This window comes from Crocodylus siamensis, chromosome 5 (assembly GCF_052110815.1).
Source record: "Crocodylus siamensis isolate JL-2025a chromosome 5, ASM5211081v1, whole genome shotgun sequence".
Taxonomy (NCBI): domain Eukaryota; kingdom Metazoa; phylum Chordata; order Crocodylia; family Crocodylidae; genus Crocodylus; species Crocodylus siamensis.
The window spans coordinates 173,237,808-173,254,758 of NC_143399.1; the positions used below are offsets into that span (position 1 = coordinate 173,237,808).

The following is a 16,951-nucleotide window of genomic DNA, read 5'->3' on the forward strand; positions in this document are numbered from 1 at the left end:
CCAAAACGGGCTGAAACACCTCCAAAACGAAACAGCTGCCGAAGTTTCACACAGCCCTGTTGTCACATCCATTATTTTCCAGCTGTATATTGAGCATTCTAAATAACATTAAACATTATTAACACATTAAGTACACACCACAGGTTATGGGCCAGACAATAAGGAATTTCCGTTTCCTTCTTTCATTACTAGCCATTTCTAGCTCTGGTAAGTACACCAGAATCACCCCCTGCTTTTTTTCCAGCAACTTCTTGGCCGTATGTTTTTAAGAAAAACTTGAGGATGCAAAACCTAAAGGCATGGAAACCAAACAAATAAAAGCACCTCCCCTGACTGTCCATTCTGGGGCCAGGAGCAGATCCAGGGGTGACTCCCCTTTGATCCCTGCTCACCTGAAGTTTAACACAAACTGCTTGGCGGTGGCAGCAGCATTTCTAGTCAGGCAGCAGTGAGGAAGGTCACTTGACTTCATGGCTCTTTATAATCTGCCTGGTCCCTTCTAAATTCTTCCCCTCTTCTTTTTTAATGGGCTTTAAAAGCCCTCAGTTAATAGCCTCTGTCGCCCCATTCTGCTGCTGCTCCCAGCTCCTGGTGATGCCGCTCCCATTTCACAGCCCCGCAGCTTGTATTTAACTCATACCAGTTAATTTATATTGGTTTGGGCTTCAATTTTAAACTGAAAACGCAGCTTTAAATACAGCCCGGGGGCCCCGAGCCTATTACCAAAGCTTCTAGTCTGTTCTTAACTGGAGGAAAACCTCCCGCTTGGTGCGCGATACTGCACCACAACATGCGGACGCCCCTCGCTAACATTTTGGATCGTCCCGTGCCCGGGGCATGTTATATGCGGTACGACGTGATGCAGCGCCACCCAAACCTCGCCAGTTCGAGGTCTATCAGCAGCGCGGGGGCCGGAACCCAGCCAAGCCCCGGCAGCAGGCGGAGAAGCCCTCTGCTCGGAGCAAGGAAGGGGCGGCAGACGAGCTGGAGGCTCCGGCAGGTCCCGCCGAGCTTCAGCCAATCCGGGGCCGCCACCAGGCCGTGCTCGTGCTCGTCGCTCGCGCCTCCATAAAGTTTTTGTCCAAAAAAAAAAAAAAAACCCAAAAAACCAACCCCAAACAAAACCCAGCGCACGGGCGGAACCATTGTGCTGCGGAGGTGCCTGGTCCTGCGGGCAGGCGGCTCCAGCGCTGTCCGCATCACCCCTCCCTCCCGCTCCCGCCTGTGACACGGAAAGAATTCTCGGGCGAGAGCCAGGCTGCGCGGCAGGCGCCCTTCTCAGGGCCGTCCCACCCCCCCCTCCCCCGTGGTGGGAGGTGGTGCGGTCCGGGCTCGCCCGCGCTAGGGCGGCGGAGCCGGCAGGGACAGGGCGGACATGGCGTATCCCGGGCAGCCCGGCTACTACCAGGGCGGGGTGAGCCTGACGGTGGAGCGAGAGGGGGCGCGCGGGGTCTCTCCTGCAGCCCCGCGGGGTCGGGGCGCCCGTGGGTGTCACACTGTTCCCACAACGCATGCGCCCTGTGGGCTGCCCTGCGTCCCCCCGGGGGGTGTCCGTCCTGGACTGTCCCAGAGACCCGGACCTAGCCGGGGGGAGGGGGACGCCCCGGCGGTCATGGCGCTGGCACGGCTTGCAGGGGCAGGGGCAGGGCCAGGCTGAGGGCTGTGACACCTGTGGGGACCGCGGGCCTCCCGTGTGTAGAGGGATCTGGGCGACCTTCGCGGGACAAAGGGAAGACCAGAGGGGCGGGAGGTGAAGGCCAGAGGTGCAGAGCGGGGGTACGGGCAGAGCAGGGGACAGGATGTTTCTGTTGCACAGACCCACTGCTTGTGGTTTTGTTCCCCACAGCCAGCAGGCCTGGGTGCTCCTGGGGGTTGCGTTAGGCAGGCAGGAAAGAAGCTGACCCTCTGCCTCCACCTCCAGCGCCGAGACTTCCTGGCACTCACTCCTACGAAGGCAGTTGCCTTAGCCAGGAGCGGAGGAGCCTAAGTGTAGAAAGGGGAAGACTGGCCACCTTTCTCCACTGTGCTGGTGCTGCCCACAGCTACAGTTAGGCAGCTTAAAAAGCAGGTTATTTGATCTGTTGTACTCATCCTAACACTGAATCATAGAAAATCAAGGTTGGAAGGGACCTCAGGTCATCTAGGTTAACCCCCTGCTCAAAGTAGGACCATCCCCAGCTAGACCATCCCAGCCAAGGCTTTGTCAAGCCAGGCCTTAAAAACCTCCAGGGATGGAGATTCCACCACCTCTCCATGCAACCTGTTCCAGTGCTTTACCACCCTCTTCCTAGTGAGGAACCTAAACCTCCCTTACTGCAGCTTGAGACCATTGCATTGTTCTGTCACCTGACACCACTGTGACATCCTGGTTCATTTCCTGGCAGTAGTGGCAGGAAGGGCCAGCATGTGTTGGTAGTGAAGGAGCATGTGGCGAGGGCACTGGGTGCAGTGCTGTGGCTGTGAGGCACTGAGTGGCACTAGGCACACTGTGGAACAGCGGTGCTGCTGCTGCCACTGCAAAATTCCTGGCCTTCTGCCACCTACTTTTCCCAGAATGATCTCAGGAAGTCAGTTTACACCATTGTGTTTCACTTTCCTACCAGTAAAAGGAGCACATTACCACAGACCCATGACTCCAGACACCCACAGCTTATACAGGCAGCAGTTTATATTGAACAAATAGCACCAGCACTGTTAGTCCTGTAGAAGTAAATGATACCACTTATGCCATGTTCACAAAATTTTGGCTGTTGTTAACAACATAAGTAAGGAGAGAAACTGTTTTATGGCCCGCTTAATTTAGCAAACAAAGTTGTTATCTTAACAAACTTGCTGTAAGTTGTCAGTACTATAGTTCCTTCTCCCACCCTTTGTCTCTTACCTGTTTACATTTTAAGGGGTCTTGGGTGAGACCAGGTTGGTTATCTTGGTGTGTTTTCATAGAGTGTCTAGAACATAGGATACAACATTTCACAGCAGTAGCTAAACTCCATTACAAACTCAGATAATTAATAACCAAAAACCTTTGGTCCCATTTCAGCCAAACAACATGCAATCTTTCTGATACCTCTCTTCTCTCATAATATGATGTGGAAAGTAAACCCTAATAGTTTTGCAGTGGTAGAAGTGCTCAAGATATTTGGCAATCGGGAAGACTTATGGGCTAGTAATATAATATAATTCTGAGTTCTTCAGCATTTGACTTTTACTACTTTTGATGGAGCAATATGTTGAATAGACCTGGGAGAGATTGTTTGAAGTAGCTTCCTGTTATCCTATTGCTTGCACATGTGCCAAGCCATGTTTCTGAAAATTGAACTTGAAAACTTGGGGTTGACTTCTGTAATCAGAACAATATAGTAGGCTATATAAACTTGCACCACTATATAAACTTGCACCACTTTAACACAATAGATTACAGTGTTTCTGTATTTTTTATTGCAGTATTTACCTTCTGTCATTCCAGCATGAATTGATTATCTTATTCAGTAGCATGCTCAAATGCTGTTCCTAAGTTAAATGCAGTTATTTTCCTTCTTGCACAAATTGTTCATTTGGATTTATTTTTCTTTTTGAGAAGGAAAGAAAATCCGTGGAGAGCCATGAAGATAGTCTCCCTCAAACCCCTGTGCTTGCTAGTGATTGATCAAATTTCATTGTAAAATTGGATCATCTAAATGTAGGGACATGAGACAGTCCCAAATGCAAGTATCATGTAGGACTCCACATAGTAGAGCAAGTAAAAAAGTAAAGTGACATGCTGTCTTCTAAAGCAATTGCACATTTTGACAAATTGTGTATAGAAAAGTGATACTTGGTGGATTCTGAAGTGTAAGCATTATAAGTCTTTCTGTAATTGCTGTAAAGGCTAATTGAAGCATTAGTTTTACTTTGCTTTTTGTTGTTTTTAATAAGTATGGAGGAGCTCCAGGAGGACCAGCATTCCCTGGACAGGCTCAAGATCCTTTGTATGGTTATTTTGCTGCAGTAGCTGGACAGGTATGGTATTTCTTTCAAAACCATTCACTTGCAATTATAATACAAGACAAAACACTTATTTTCTTACTAGGTTAATTCTTTTACATTGTTGTTTGTAGTACTGGTATATATGCCAGAACATGTATGAAGGTTTCTGTGTACCCAGGTCATTAAAAAAATACATCTATAGCAGAAGTAAAATCTTAGCAGTCCTAATAAATAAAGCATGTGAAATACTATAGGAGAACTAACTAGCAATAGTGTAACTATGTGAGGACAAAATAGGGAAAGAAGTCAAGTACACAGTATCGTATTTGAGTTCCCTTTGGCTCAGTTCAGACATGAACTTCCTTACATCAGTTGCATCAGTTTGCTATTTGCAAAAAATGATTCATACAGTATTAGAGGTATAACATCTAATTGCCCCTCCTATTCCCCAGTGACAAAGCAAAGCCATAATATATTTTTTGCAGTAACTTCATCTTAAAATCTACACAGCACTTAAAGTGGATACCTATTAGCAGCAGTAGGTCAATGCTCTGGTGTCATATTGGTCCTAAGAAACTGTTGCTGTTGTAGTCAGGGTTCTGTGTATAGATAGTATGGAAAATGTTCCCAGGGGAAATATAGCCATTCTTACCAGGAGTTGCTGCAAATGAGCCTCAACTGTAGTTATGACAATTCATGATCAATGCAATCTAGCAATAAAAATGAAGCGAGGTTATTAAATGAATATGTGAAGCAATTTACTAAGTGTACATTAAAAGGTTCTCCTGATGTGAGGGCTCCATTCTTTATTTAAATAAAATTAGAGATCTTTAGAGATGTGACAGCCTGAGCTGGAGAGAAATATATCTTACCTGTTATTAACAGTCTTTCAGATACATAAAAGCCTTTAAGTTTACTGTGGCATGGAGCTGATAAAATAAAAATACTAGATGCTTTGTGGCTACTAGTATTTAAGAGGTCAGACCTTCCCAGTTTTTCAGTAAGTTAAAAGGGCTAGTCAAACTGGTTTGGCAGTCTTATTTGCAACTTCTGGGAGGTATTAATTCTAAGAGTTATCTATACACCTTTAATATTAGCCATTGCACTTTGTATCAAATAACTGATTTATTTAAGGTATATTTTTTGGAATAAAACTAGTTTCAAATAAGACCTGAAATAACTAAGACAAAATATGCTTGAACCTTTTATCATAAACTTCATTCAGAGCACTGCATCTCTCTCTCAGTTGGAACTGCTTTGATTTCTGAGGCCCACAAAAGCCCTTAGTTACAGTAAGTTAGATTGTTTTGTTTTGTTTTGTTTTGTTTTGTTTTGTTTTGTAGAACATGTCTTTTAATACCTGACACTTTCTGATTTCCAGGCTTGAATAATTTTTAAAGTCACCTTCTCCTCTCCTCAACTTGTCAAGATACTGACTTTGATTCAGAATCATTAAGAATCTTAAATTATAAAAGCAATCCCCTACTCGTTCTAAATCAATTTAACACTTTGAATCCTGTACTAGAGTTTGTTTAAACATATGATCTCTAACCAACTTACACAATAAAAAGGTGGTGTATGCAGGACAGTACAGCTGAAAATGATAGGCTGAAAACCAGGATGCTGATAGATATAGACTGAGCACTGATGTGACATATGGAATCAAGATGCTCTTGCCTTTTGTTGAATATCAACTAAAAATAAAAATAAGGAAAATACCTTAATTTGTAGGATCTAGTCTGTCAATGATAGGGAAGCACCTTATATGTGTTTCCCTCCACTTCCTTCCTAGAAATACTGTAATTGTGATATCCAGAGAACTATTTGAGAGAGGATCTCATTTATCACTCCCTTTCAGCAGCAAGTCTTAGTTTTATGAAGTTTAAATAAAAGCTATGGAAGAAAAATCTCAAGTTGGGTAAATTAGATACGTTTCGAATATAAGCTAAATCTTGTTTCTGAACCTTGTGTGTTTGAATAAGTCATACCTATTTGCATATAAATATGCATGGGCAGTTCATGATTTCTGTTTGATTTTAGAAGGATGTAAAGTTCCTAATTGAGCAGATAACTTTCCTCTCAATTTATTCTTTTTTAAATATATTTATTTCTGGTTTAATTTATTAACAGTTCAGTGCTCCAAACCAACTTTTTTGACAATTGCCAATCTGTTTTTTATGGTTTCTGCTTGTATAAACTTTAAAAAAATGAATTTGAGGCCTATTAGGTTGAAACTAGTACATTGGGGTAACCGGACTTTTGCTTAAAGTTCCACACCAAATTTCTGTGCCCTTGGATCTTGATGTGTATGAAAACATCTTCCTGTTTCTCCTAAGCAGATGTTACCAATAGTGTTATGTAGCAAAAAATAATATTCTTGGGTTTAGATCTAGACTACTGATCCTACTACAGTTTAAGATAAGTAGATTTACACAGGTAGAATATGCGGCATATTGAAGTGCAAGAAAGAACCCCGCCTCTACAGAGAGGCAGGTTATAAAAAAGGTGGCTTTGCTAGGTATCAGAGATACAAAATCATCTTCTGCAGAGGTAATTAGTAGTTTAATACCATGCGATAGAACACTGGAAAGAAATTAAATTAACTGATGTCTTTTTTGTTTCTAAAAGGATGGTCAAATAGATGCTGATGAGCTGCAGAGATGCCTGACCCAGTCAGGCATTGCTGGAGGATATAAACGTAAGTGGTCAATGAAACTAATCTGTGCTTGGTTTTTATAACATTATCAGTCACAAAAAAGTTGATAACTGTGTTTTGTGCATAGTTCTTGGGTTCACTTGACAAGAAGGATTTTTTGCCTTGTTTAGCCTATTTTCAAATGTAAATGTAAGTTTAAATTTCTGTATACATTCCACTCTGGAGACCAATGCATTTTGCTGCAAGAACTTATACCTAGAAACTGGTTGTTCCAGGTTAGGGTCATATCCTTGGACTTAGACACATCATGAATTGGATGATGCTTCAGAGACGTTTTGGCTCCCTATAGTAGTTAAAAAAAACAAAAAATACCTGTCGCTTTACCAACAAACAACTTTGAGGTAAACAGACTATTCCAACTTTTCTCTGAGCCTAACCTGCATATAAAATTAACTTTTCCAAATAGGAGATTTTACAACCTTCAACTCTCCTATGAAATATGAACTTTCATTTTACTCAGGAGAACTTTTACAAAATTTTCTCCAATCCCTGATGAAGGGGGTTTGTGCCTGAAAGTTTGCAATTAAAGATTTTTTTTTTTTTGGGCAAAAACCTAATTGATCTAATAAAAGAAAAGATATCACCTCTACCACAAGTCCTGGTTGCTTTTTGGCACTATACTTTAAATTGCACTGCACTGAGCCCAGTGTGTGCCCAGAAGAGGCATTGCATTAGTTTGACCCCACTTGCCTGATGTCTCTATAGATCAGGCGCTTCAGCAGTATTTTTTTGGCACTTTTATCTAATAGCTGATTGGCTTAGCTGTAGGGAAAAGTGCCAAAACCTCCACTGAAGCATGTGATCTATACAGACATTGTGGAGCCGGGTTGAATGAATGCACAAAACTCTTTTGGTTTTGTTTTGGTGTGGAGGTGGTTTCCACATCTGTCAGCAGCCTTTGGCTCCAACTTATTTCTTACAGACAGATACAGACAGAGATGAACTACTAGTGTTTTGCAAAATTTGGGCAATTTTTTTGTTAAGCAAGTAAGTTAGTGTCTGTGTGTCTGTGTGTCTGTGTGTGTGTGTGTGTGTGTATATATATATATATATATATATATATATATATATATATATATATATATTCCATTGCATAGTTATCTACAATTTAAGTTGGACCAGGAATTGTGGATACCCATGTTCAAGATTTTTCTAGCATGTCCCATTAGAAGTTAGGATAAAATCCTCTTGAGAACTAGTCTTGAGAATGTATAAAGTCTTTTGCATCCTTGGGTTCCCATTTGTGTACCCAAAGCCTATGTTTCTTTGAGTTTCTAGAGCAGGGCTGTCCAACTGGAGACCTGCAGGTCACATATAGCCCAAAAGGGATTAAAATGGAGCCCCTGAGCTCCTATACAACTGCTGTTCCCCCTATCACTCCTGCTGCTTCAGCAGCAACCAGGATCTCCAGGCTCCTTCCTCCTCTGGGTTCTACTTCCTGCCCCTTGCTCCTGGGACAGTAGCAGGACTAGGCAGCAGGAGGGCACTGCATACACAGTGCAGGGAGATCCAGGCTACCTGCATGGCAAGAGAGGAATCAGTTTGCTAGGGTTATGCATCGAGCCAAGAGGGAGGCATGCATTGAAGGGGGGTTGGGTTGGTCACACTTGCCATGCAGTGAGGAAAGAGCCTGGGTGGTTACACTGCCCCTGTGGGGAGGGCGGGGTTGGGCTGCTCACACTGTATGGCCAGAGGAAAGCCAGCTTGCTTGCTCGTGCCATGTGCACAGCTATAAGGCGGTCAAAGCTTTATAAAGTGCTGTATGCCTGGTCAAGAGGAAGGCTGTGGAAGAGAGTCAGGCTGCCTGCGTGGCAGGGTACAGCTGGGCTGCTTGCACTGCCCACATAACTGGGAAGAAATGGGGATGCTCACATGGTTGAGGAGGGTACTCTGGGGAGCACACATGGCATGTGCAGCCTCCATGCTGTCCAGAAGTTGAACACCCTGATTTAGAGGATGAATTCAAGAACTTTTTCAATAGTTTTTCTTATTCTACCCCAGAACTCAGGACTAGATTCCTCACTTGCCAGAGAGAATATTTGTGCTTCAGATAGAAATAAGGCTGCAGTTCACTCTCAGAACAGACACATTACTCCTTCCCAAAATGTTGAATTCTAAAGAGTCACATGTTAAAGGATTTATTTCACAATTGTCATTTAATCTGGTCAGTCATTTAGTAATTCAGGGTTTTTCTGAGAACTGCTTCCCCACACAGATTTTATGATATAGGACATTATCCTTTATAATTCTGGCTTTTAACTGCATGTCAGTACCAATACAGGAAGGTTAATTCAATAGAAGATAACGTATCATTAGTTGAATGGACCCCAATGTTTACTTAGTAGACTGTTACAATGGGGAAACATAATATACCTCAGTTATAGTTTAACTTGTACCCAAAACCATAAAGGAATTTGAACTGATGAATGCAAATCAGACTGCAGATCTGGCTTGGTGCCCTCTTTAGACACTAAAAATCAAGATCAAATTTGGCTTTCAGAAGAAAGAAGTCCATAAAATCAAAAACTTCAAAAGATTTGTGTTTTTGTTTTAACATCTCCCTTTTCTGAGAAGTTACTCTATAAGTGGTATGATGTGTTTTTGCTTTCCTCTGGGTGATGCCAGACCAAACCTTTTCAGTTTAAAAAGAGAGAATTTTGGTATCAAGGAAGTTTGGGATCTGAAAAATTAAGCTGTTTTCTGCTTCTTAAGTCATCACTGGTAATAAACATTCTATAGGCCAAATCATTCCTTGTATATGTCAACTCCATTTCCATTAGAATGTAAATTGTAAATCAGATATTATTTATGTACCAGACTAGCCTAGTGACAAGATTTGTGTGACATAAGAGGAGTTTGATCCATCTCAGCTGTAATTTGTAATTTAAGAGATAACAGGCAGTGCAGTGCAGTGTGTTAGCATTTTCATTTGTCTTGTGAGTAGAGGTTGTTTGTTTGAATCAGATAATGGAATGGCTAAGTACAGCAGCTCTCCAGTGGATCGGTGTCTTATTGCATGTACGTATTATGAAACACAGCTGAGAAATCAGGAATTAATATTTACTGCTGATCTTGTTTTCCTCTTTTAATTTAAACAGCTTTCAACTTAGAGACTTGCAGGCTCATGGTCTCAATGTTGGATGTATCCTTTGTCTTACTCCTTTTAGCAAATACATTTACACAGTATACCTATTTATACAAAATTACATTGAAAATACATTAAAAGAAAGAGGTAAGGACACAGATTAGGAAATGCCAGAATCAAGATAGCATTTGCCCCCTTTCTACATGTAATTAAAGATCTTTGTTATCATATTTAATTACATAATATTCGCCCCCCCAAAATCTGAGTCTTATTCAGTGCTGAGGTTGGATCTGCTCTGGGGATGACTCAGGGTTGTGTGGTAAGTGAGCCTGTTTTCTACAGGACCCTTCCCTCATTTGTTGCAGAAAAAGCAAGATGGGAAACAGGTAAGGAATGGAATTACAAGAGAAGAGAGTCTCACGATGAAGACAATTGGATGCTTCCCTTGAAAACTGAATTCTATCCCTCATCTGCTGAATTGCTGTGTGTCACAAAGCACCTTTTAAACCAAGCTTCTCATAGAATGTGCCCGAGAACACTGATTATTTTGCGGGTGTTCAGCTTTTGGTTCTGAGGTCCAATTTGCAGAAATGCCTAACATCAACAGCTGCAGTTGAAGTGCTTTAAATACAACATGCTGTACAATAATAAACATGTTAAGAATTCAGGTCCTGTATATCAGACTGATATTCAGTGCATATTTTTTCAGTGCAAACTTAAATTCAGTGCATATTTTTGCCATTATACTTTACAGATAGGAAACTGAGACACAGAAAGTGTGATTTAATATCATACCCATCTCACTAAGGAGTTGTAAAGATACATCAAGGTTTGTGAAACATTCTGGTATCTCAGCAAGGAATTTCAGAGTTAGTAATTTTGTCCAGAGAGCAGAGCTGAAATGGTATACAGTGCAAGGTACAGTTGTATGCTGAACAAGGAGAATTCAAAATACTGAATTATTCATTAAGTGAACATTGCTCATCTTGTATGCTAAATGAGGTTGGAAGGGGTATAGGGGCGGCAGGTAGCATGTAATTAAAGATCAGGGGAGATGAAGTTACGCAAACAATGAATTCTGGACTTTCTCTATTTTTGGAGTGCTTGACTTTGAAATCTTAATGTTTTTAAGTATAATGTATATTTAATGACCAGGATGCTGCTTATCAAGAACAGTGATTTTTAATTAATGTTTGTGTATGATTTCCTAGCCTCTTAAAGAACGAAACAGAAAAGAGACTCCATTACATGGTATCTTATTAACGTTCACATTAATCAGTAACGGAGCTAAAATCTTTAGATCTCCCACTCAAACTGTTCCTAAGGGAGTAAATAATAATATTCTATCTGCTGTTATCTTCTGTAGACACACACTAGAGAAGTATGAAAAAATGCTTTATGTGCATTTCACAGGTTTTTCCAAGAATGGGGTTGTTATGTCTCAGGAATCTTGGGTTTGTGTAGGAGTATACTCTACTCAGAAAAAGTTTTCTACTCATTCCCTCTAAGCTTGATCTCTTCCAGCCCATTTCCTCTACTGGGGAGTAGTTCTAATTGAGAATAGCTGAAAAAGAAGGATACCTTGCTTGTTGTTCCAATGTCTGACCCTGCCATGGCATGTGAGAGCCATTTCAGGCAAAGGAGATTTGACCCCTGAACGTACCTGCTTGTATGAAGAAGCTTGGGCTTAGTGAGGACAGGCTTTAGCAGCTTACAGCATCTTTGTAAGCCTTGCGTAGCAGCCCTGGATGAGCTCACACTCAGCTACTTTTAGGGATGTGCAGTCTGGTCAGATACACATAGCAAACGGAAATGTATAATGGTATCAGCTGAAATCCTTAAAAGAAATCTTCACTGAAAACGTGTCAAATTTGGGTAGTTTTCAATGGGGACAAAGATCCTGTTACAAAGGCCAACCCTTGCTCCAGAGCATGGGGTTCTAAAGCTACTCAAAGAAAAAGTTCCCACAATTTTTAATTCAGTTTGAAGTTTTCCCCTACACAATAGGGCTGCCCACCCAGTGCAGTGAGCAGCCACCTGCAAATGGCCAAGTGGGTGGAAAGCTAGAGCTGGAGCCCCGCACACTAGGGCAGCAGCTTCCCAGCTGCAGATTTCCTCCTGCCTGACTGAGCATGTAGTGCCTGGCACACATCCCCATGGCTTCCCCATGTTATCTGCTGCCAGAGCAGTGCAGTAGGCGGAAGAGGAGGAACCACCAGAGGCAGGGGGAGCTGAGCAGTACCTGTGTAGCTGTAGCAGCACTAGGAGCAGCCCAGCCAAGAAGCTGTGTGCACTGGCCAGGGCTGAGGTGGGTGGGAGTGCAGTGCTGGCTGCTTCAGGCAGGAGCAGACAGGGCTTAACCCCATGCAGAGTACCACAGGGGCAGCCATGAGCCAGATCCAGCCCACAAGCCATATTTTGTCCACCCCTACTCTAAAAGATGCAAATCTACCCTGCCTTCTACTTGACTTCAGACTAACCAGGCTAGCTATGTCTGACTGTAGTTTCCCCATTGTGACATACTTAGCACTTGTTTTTGGAAATTAAATGGCATTTTCCTTAGCCTTCATTCAGAGGGATATGTCTGGCACAATGGGATTCAATGAATTTAAAGAGCTCTGGGCTGTGCTGAATGGGTGGAGACAACACTTCATGGGTTTTGACAACGACAGAAGTGGCTCAGTAGATCGTCAAGAGCTGGAGAAAGCCTTGACAAATATGGGTAAGTTATGAAATTTCCCCATTGCTGTCAGGTGAAGTTTTCCCTCTTAATATTAAGACATTAGCTTGTTGGTGGGATTTCCCAAGAAAGTGTTTTGCATTAATTGGCCTGGAACATATCTCCCATTGAGGATTGCCATGGACCTCTCTAACCTGACCGTCATTTCACTGTGAATTTTTTCTCCCCTTCAAATAGGATTTAGGCTGAGCCCACAGGCAGTCGCTGCAATTGTAAAACGATACAGCACCCATGGGAAGATTACTTTTGATGATTACATTGCCTGCTGTGTAAAACTCAGAGCTCTCACTGGTACGTTTGAGTATGGCCTTGTTATTGGCATTTGGTAATATATTTTTACATCATGAAATCTGATTAAATTGCAGTATTTTAATCCCAAGACCTGGATTTTTCTTTAGCACTAGCTATTTTCAGACAAAACTGGTACCAGAAAAGGGGTGAATTTTTAAAATTCTCTCATGTATCTACTTCTCATCAGAAGAACCAGTTTTTATACTGTGGCATATAAATATAGTGTTGACATAATGCTAGAGATTCTATTTGTTAGCTAAATCGTTAGGTCTCCAGCAGATATTAAAATAGTGATGCAGTTGGGATTAGAGGAATTTTATGCCCTGCCCCAGCATTATGCCTCCTGCCATGCCAGAAAGAGACCTACTGATAGCAGCAAACTGCTGACTGCCTGCAACGTCAGCAAGGGATGTACTGACTCCACAAAATCAGCCCCTAGATCGTCACTGAAAGGAGATGCAAACCTTTGGAGAGGAAGGGGAAGGAAGTAAAGGAAAAACCTTACACAAAGCAAGTAATAATTTTAGACATTAAGTAAACTCTAGGAGATCCTCCCGTTGCAAGTGGTATATTACTAATTTTAAGTGCCTGACTATTTGGATGAAATAGCACTTCTTGTGCCCACGAGTCACTAATGTAGTGTTTTCCTGTGTATTTCTGCAGAGAGTTTTCGAAGAAGGGATGCAGCTCAGCAAGGTTTTGTGAATTTCCAGTATGATGACGTAAGTGCATCATCTGTTTACTTAAACTGGATAAAATTATAAAAGGAAAGTAGGTTTGGAACCTAGCGAAGCGATCTCTCCATATACTGTAGCAGTTTTGGCTGAGAGCCAAGGATTACCCTGTGCTGTTCCATCCTTTCTCCCAGGCCCGAATTTTATGGAGAATCATAAGGTATGTACATGCTACTTAGACTGGCCAGCGTGTACAGAAAGCTTCCTATCTCACCCTCTCAAGTAATAGTCTAATCTGGCCCCTGAACTCAGAGTGGTGAGGTCCAAATAAATCAAGCATCCCCCTCCTCCAGCTGATCCTCCCTTGCAGTAGGTTTAGAACTAACCCATAAGTACAGGACATTTGTCAAAAGCTATCCCACCACTTCCTGTACCTGACTTTAAACCCTTTATCTTTTGTCTCTGCTGCCCATAAATAGACACAGAAGGAAAAAAAGTCTAGTCACTGTTTGACAGAAGACATTTTGTAGAAAATGTTGCTGAGGGCACTAGGTGTTTTTGAAGAGTATTTCAGTAACAAAAAGGAATAGTCATGTTCCATGGTGCTTTAACATGGATGCCTATTTCTTTCAGTTCATACAGTGCGTTATGAGCATCTAAATCAAGAGGAAGAAAGATGAAGAGAAGCTTGATTCGCATTCCAGTGTGTGTTTTGCTTTGCACCAAAAACTACCATGGCTTGTAACTAAATATTGGTATTTGCATATTTTATATAAGATTCCGCTTTATATACTTAATTTGTTTGTTTTGATAATGAGCACAAGTTAACAATGTATTGTCTGCTCTCACACTGAGCTCGTGACTTGATTAAAGATTTTTTTAAAATTTTGCATATACTTGTTAAGTCACTTCTATGTATAATCAAATTATGTAGAGTTTTAAAGTTTTTGTGACAGTGTTTAATTCCCCCTCGTGATCTACTAAAAACTGTTCTTGGAGTGCTACTTGTCTTAAGTTGGTTTTAAATGGAAACAAATAGATGGCCCATGGTAGTATTTTGTTGCTGTTGATAATATTACAGAGAACAGATGTATAAACTGAAGAATTAACTCTGAGTGCAATATTTATCTTGTGTATTAAGAGGAAGTGTGGGGAAATGTATTTCTAACCCAAGTTTTCAAGATGGGTTCACTCTGTTTCAGCCTACAAGCTGTGCTGTTGGCACTTCCCTTAAGTGGGAATGTGTAAAGGCTATTCAAAAAAGAATTTAATTTTTTCCTTCAGTGCAGTCTCATAGTGGGTTGCCCTTGCTATTGTAAGAAGACTCTTCAATTTGTGCTACCTTGTAAACCAGTGCTGTTGTTCTCTACACACGAAGACAGCATTTTAGTCCCAGAAATCAGTTTACACTCTATACTTTCAATCCCAAACTTTGAAAGCAAAAAAAGCCTATAATCATCTCCCCCCTCCTCCTGAAACTGAGCCACTGCCCCGCTGCATTTAATGGTCACTGGATGGAGAACAGTACAATGAGGAAGTTTGCTCCATTGGGAGCTAGAGTCCATACTGGAGCCAAGGACTTTCTTCCCTTCCAGGCTGGCAGCTATTTCACTGAGCTACATACTCTCTAACTTGCTCTATTCCTTCTAGTCCTACATATTTCCTTGTTTTGGCTGCCCAGGGACCCAACTTCAAAGATATGCAGGAGAGAGGACTGCATAGTGCCTAGCCTTGTGGTTAGGCACTATCCAATTTAGGGCTATTGCTCCTTTTCTTTTCTCCTGCACCAGAAAATAGGTTACTAATCTTGATATGTTTCAACTTGATCTTTCCTTTGAAGCTTATATTATAATGCTATTCCATTTCTAGGGTTCCTTTTACCACATTTAACATTCTCAGAAACTCGGTTCATCTCAGTACTACTAATGCTGAATATTTTATTTGAACTTTTATTATTTCACAATTTGATTAATGTTCCATTTGCTGGAAACCCTACTAGCTTTGTGGTTAAAACACTGTGTTGGGAAGTCATGGAGATAGATTCAAATCCCCTTCTGGGTTGAGGAGGTGGAGGTTGGAACCCTAGAGCCTAGACCTTCCACTTCCTGGACAAATGACCGAGCCAACTCAGCCAGTGGGACTGAGATATAGGAGGGTCCTTACCTCCTCCTCTCCAGATTTCTATTTAGCTACATTTTCCTAACTTGTACATCCAGAATAGTTGTACATGCCCATGCCCAGCCACTGCACAGCTGACTGAACATGCTTAGTCTACATGCATACTCTTGTATCTACAGTACGGGGGTAATAATCACAACCAGTGTGCAAGTGCCAAAAACACCACCCATGCTGATAGCAAACGACCATTTAGACACTCAGAGGGAAATAGAATTCTACCCCTGATGATTATATCAAACTGGGTCTGTTTATAACACAGTGAGTTAGGCACCAAATACAACCTTTCTTATAATGAACATTTTTAAAGTAAATTTACTTTAGTCCAATAGGATCCAAAGAGGACATCCATGTTGGTGTGAAGAAATCTAGAAAAATGACTGCCTGATTCAAGACCAATTAAGTCTCAATAGAAATCTTTTCCTTGACTTCAGTGGGCTTTTCTTCTGGTTCTTTGTGCAAGGGTCAGAGCTTCCTCTTTATCCTGTTTTGATCATGCTACCAAATGCAGAGACTTCAAACCACCTCCCCAAAACCCTACCACCACCACACGCTATTACCTTTTCCCTTTGAATTATCTTTTTCCTGGCACAACAATACTACAGGAAAGGGAGAAATTGCATGTGCTGAAGATGAGCCCGCATCCCCAAAAGATGAACATAGCATATTAGACATCTCAGTCTGGACTTTTGGGGCCTCAATATGTTGTGGTACAACATTTCACATAATTTATGTTGCTAGCTTACTCCATAAGACAGGTACAAATACAACTACCTGTAGGTGCAAAATTATGCCTGAAAAATAAAAGTCTGATTTAAAATTTCAATTTCATTGTGCATTTTGACTACTGTTATGTGGAGTTGTATGCAAAAATCTTACTTAATGTGTTATAATAATTATTGTGCAGATAGTTTAATACAACATACTTATTTTGCAACTACAAAATGAGCACTTTTTCAGTGGAAGTATTAATGTTTGCATAGTCATTTGAGAATAAGGCTCATGACATAAAATGTTATTTTTGGAGCAGCCAAGCCAAGAAGCATATAATTTTATAAACAAAAAGCAGAAATTCTCTATTTTCTTCCCAGACTTCATTCCATTGCCTTAGTTATGATATGAGCGTAGACTAGCTTTTATGTTAAAAAAAAATACTGTAAAAAGAAAGCATAAGCCCACAAAAGTTTTTTTGCTCAATATACCTGTCAAAGAGCCAACTTGTGACTCAGTAGCTTATGTAGTCTAGCTCTGCATTCAGTTGAAGACAGCGGTATACCCATGAAGGACCTGTGCCCCCAGTGGCT

The 16,951-nt window shown here is 41.5% G+C and overlaps 1 protein-coding gene across 1 annotated transcript; it reads left to right on the plus strand.

Moving 5' to 3' along the window:
* Positions 1–1,130: 1,130 nt before the first annotated feature.
* SRI (sorcin) lies at positions 1,131–16,473 on the plus strand. The gene is made up of 8 exons (XM_090047166.1): positions 1,131–1,414; positions 3,916–3,999; positions 6,595–6,664; positions 9,781–9,824; positions 12,342–12,489; positions 12,685–12,798; positions 13,462–13,520; positions 14,106–16,473. Exons 1-8 carry the CDS (start codon positions 1,376–1,378, stop codon positions 14,130–14,132), a joined length of 585 nt encoding a protein of 194 aa, XP_089903292.1. The 5' UTR covers positions 1,131–1,375; the 3' UTR covers positions 14,133–16,473.
* Positions 16,474–16,951: the final 478 nt, after the last annotated feature.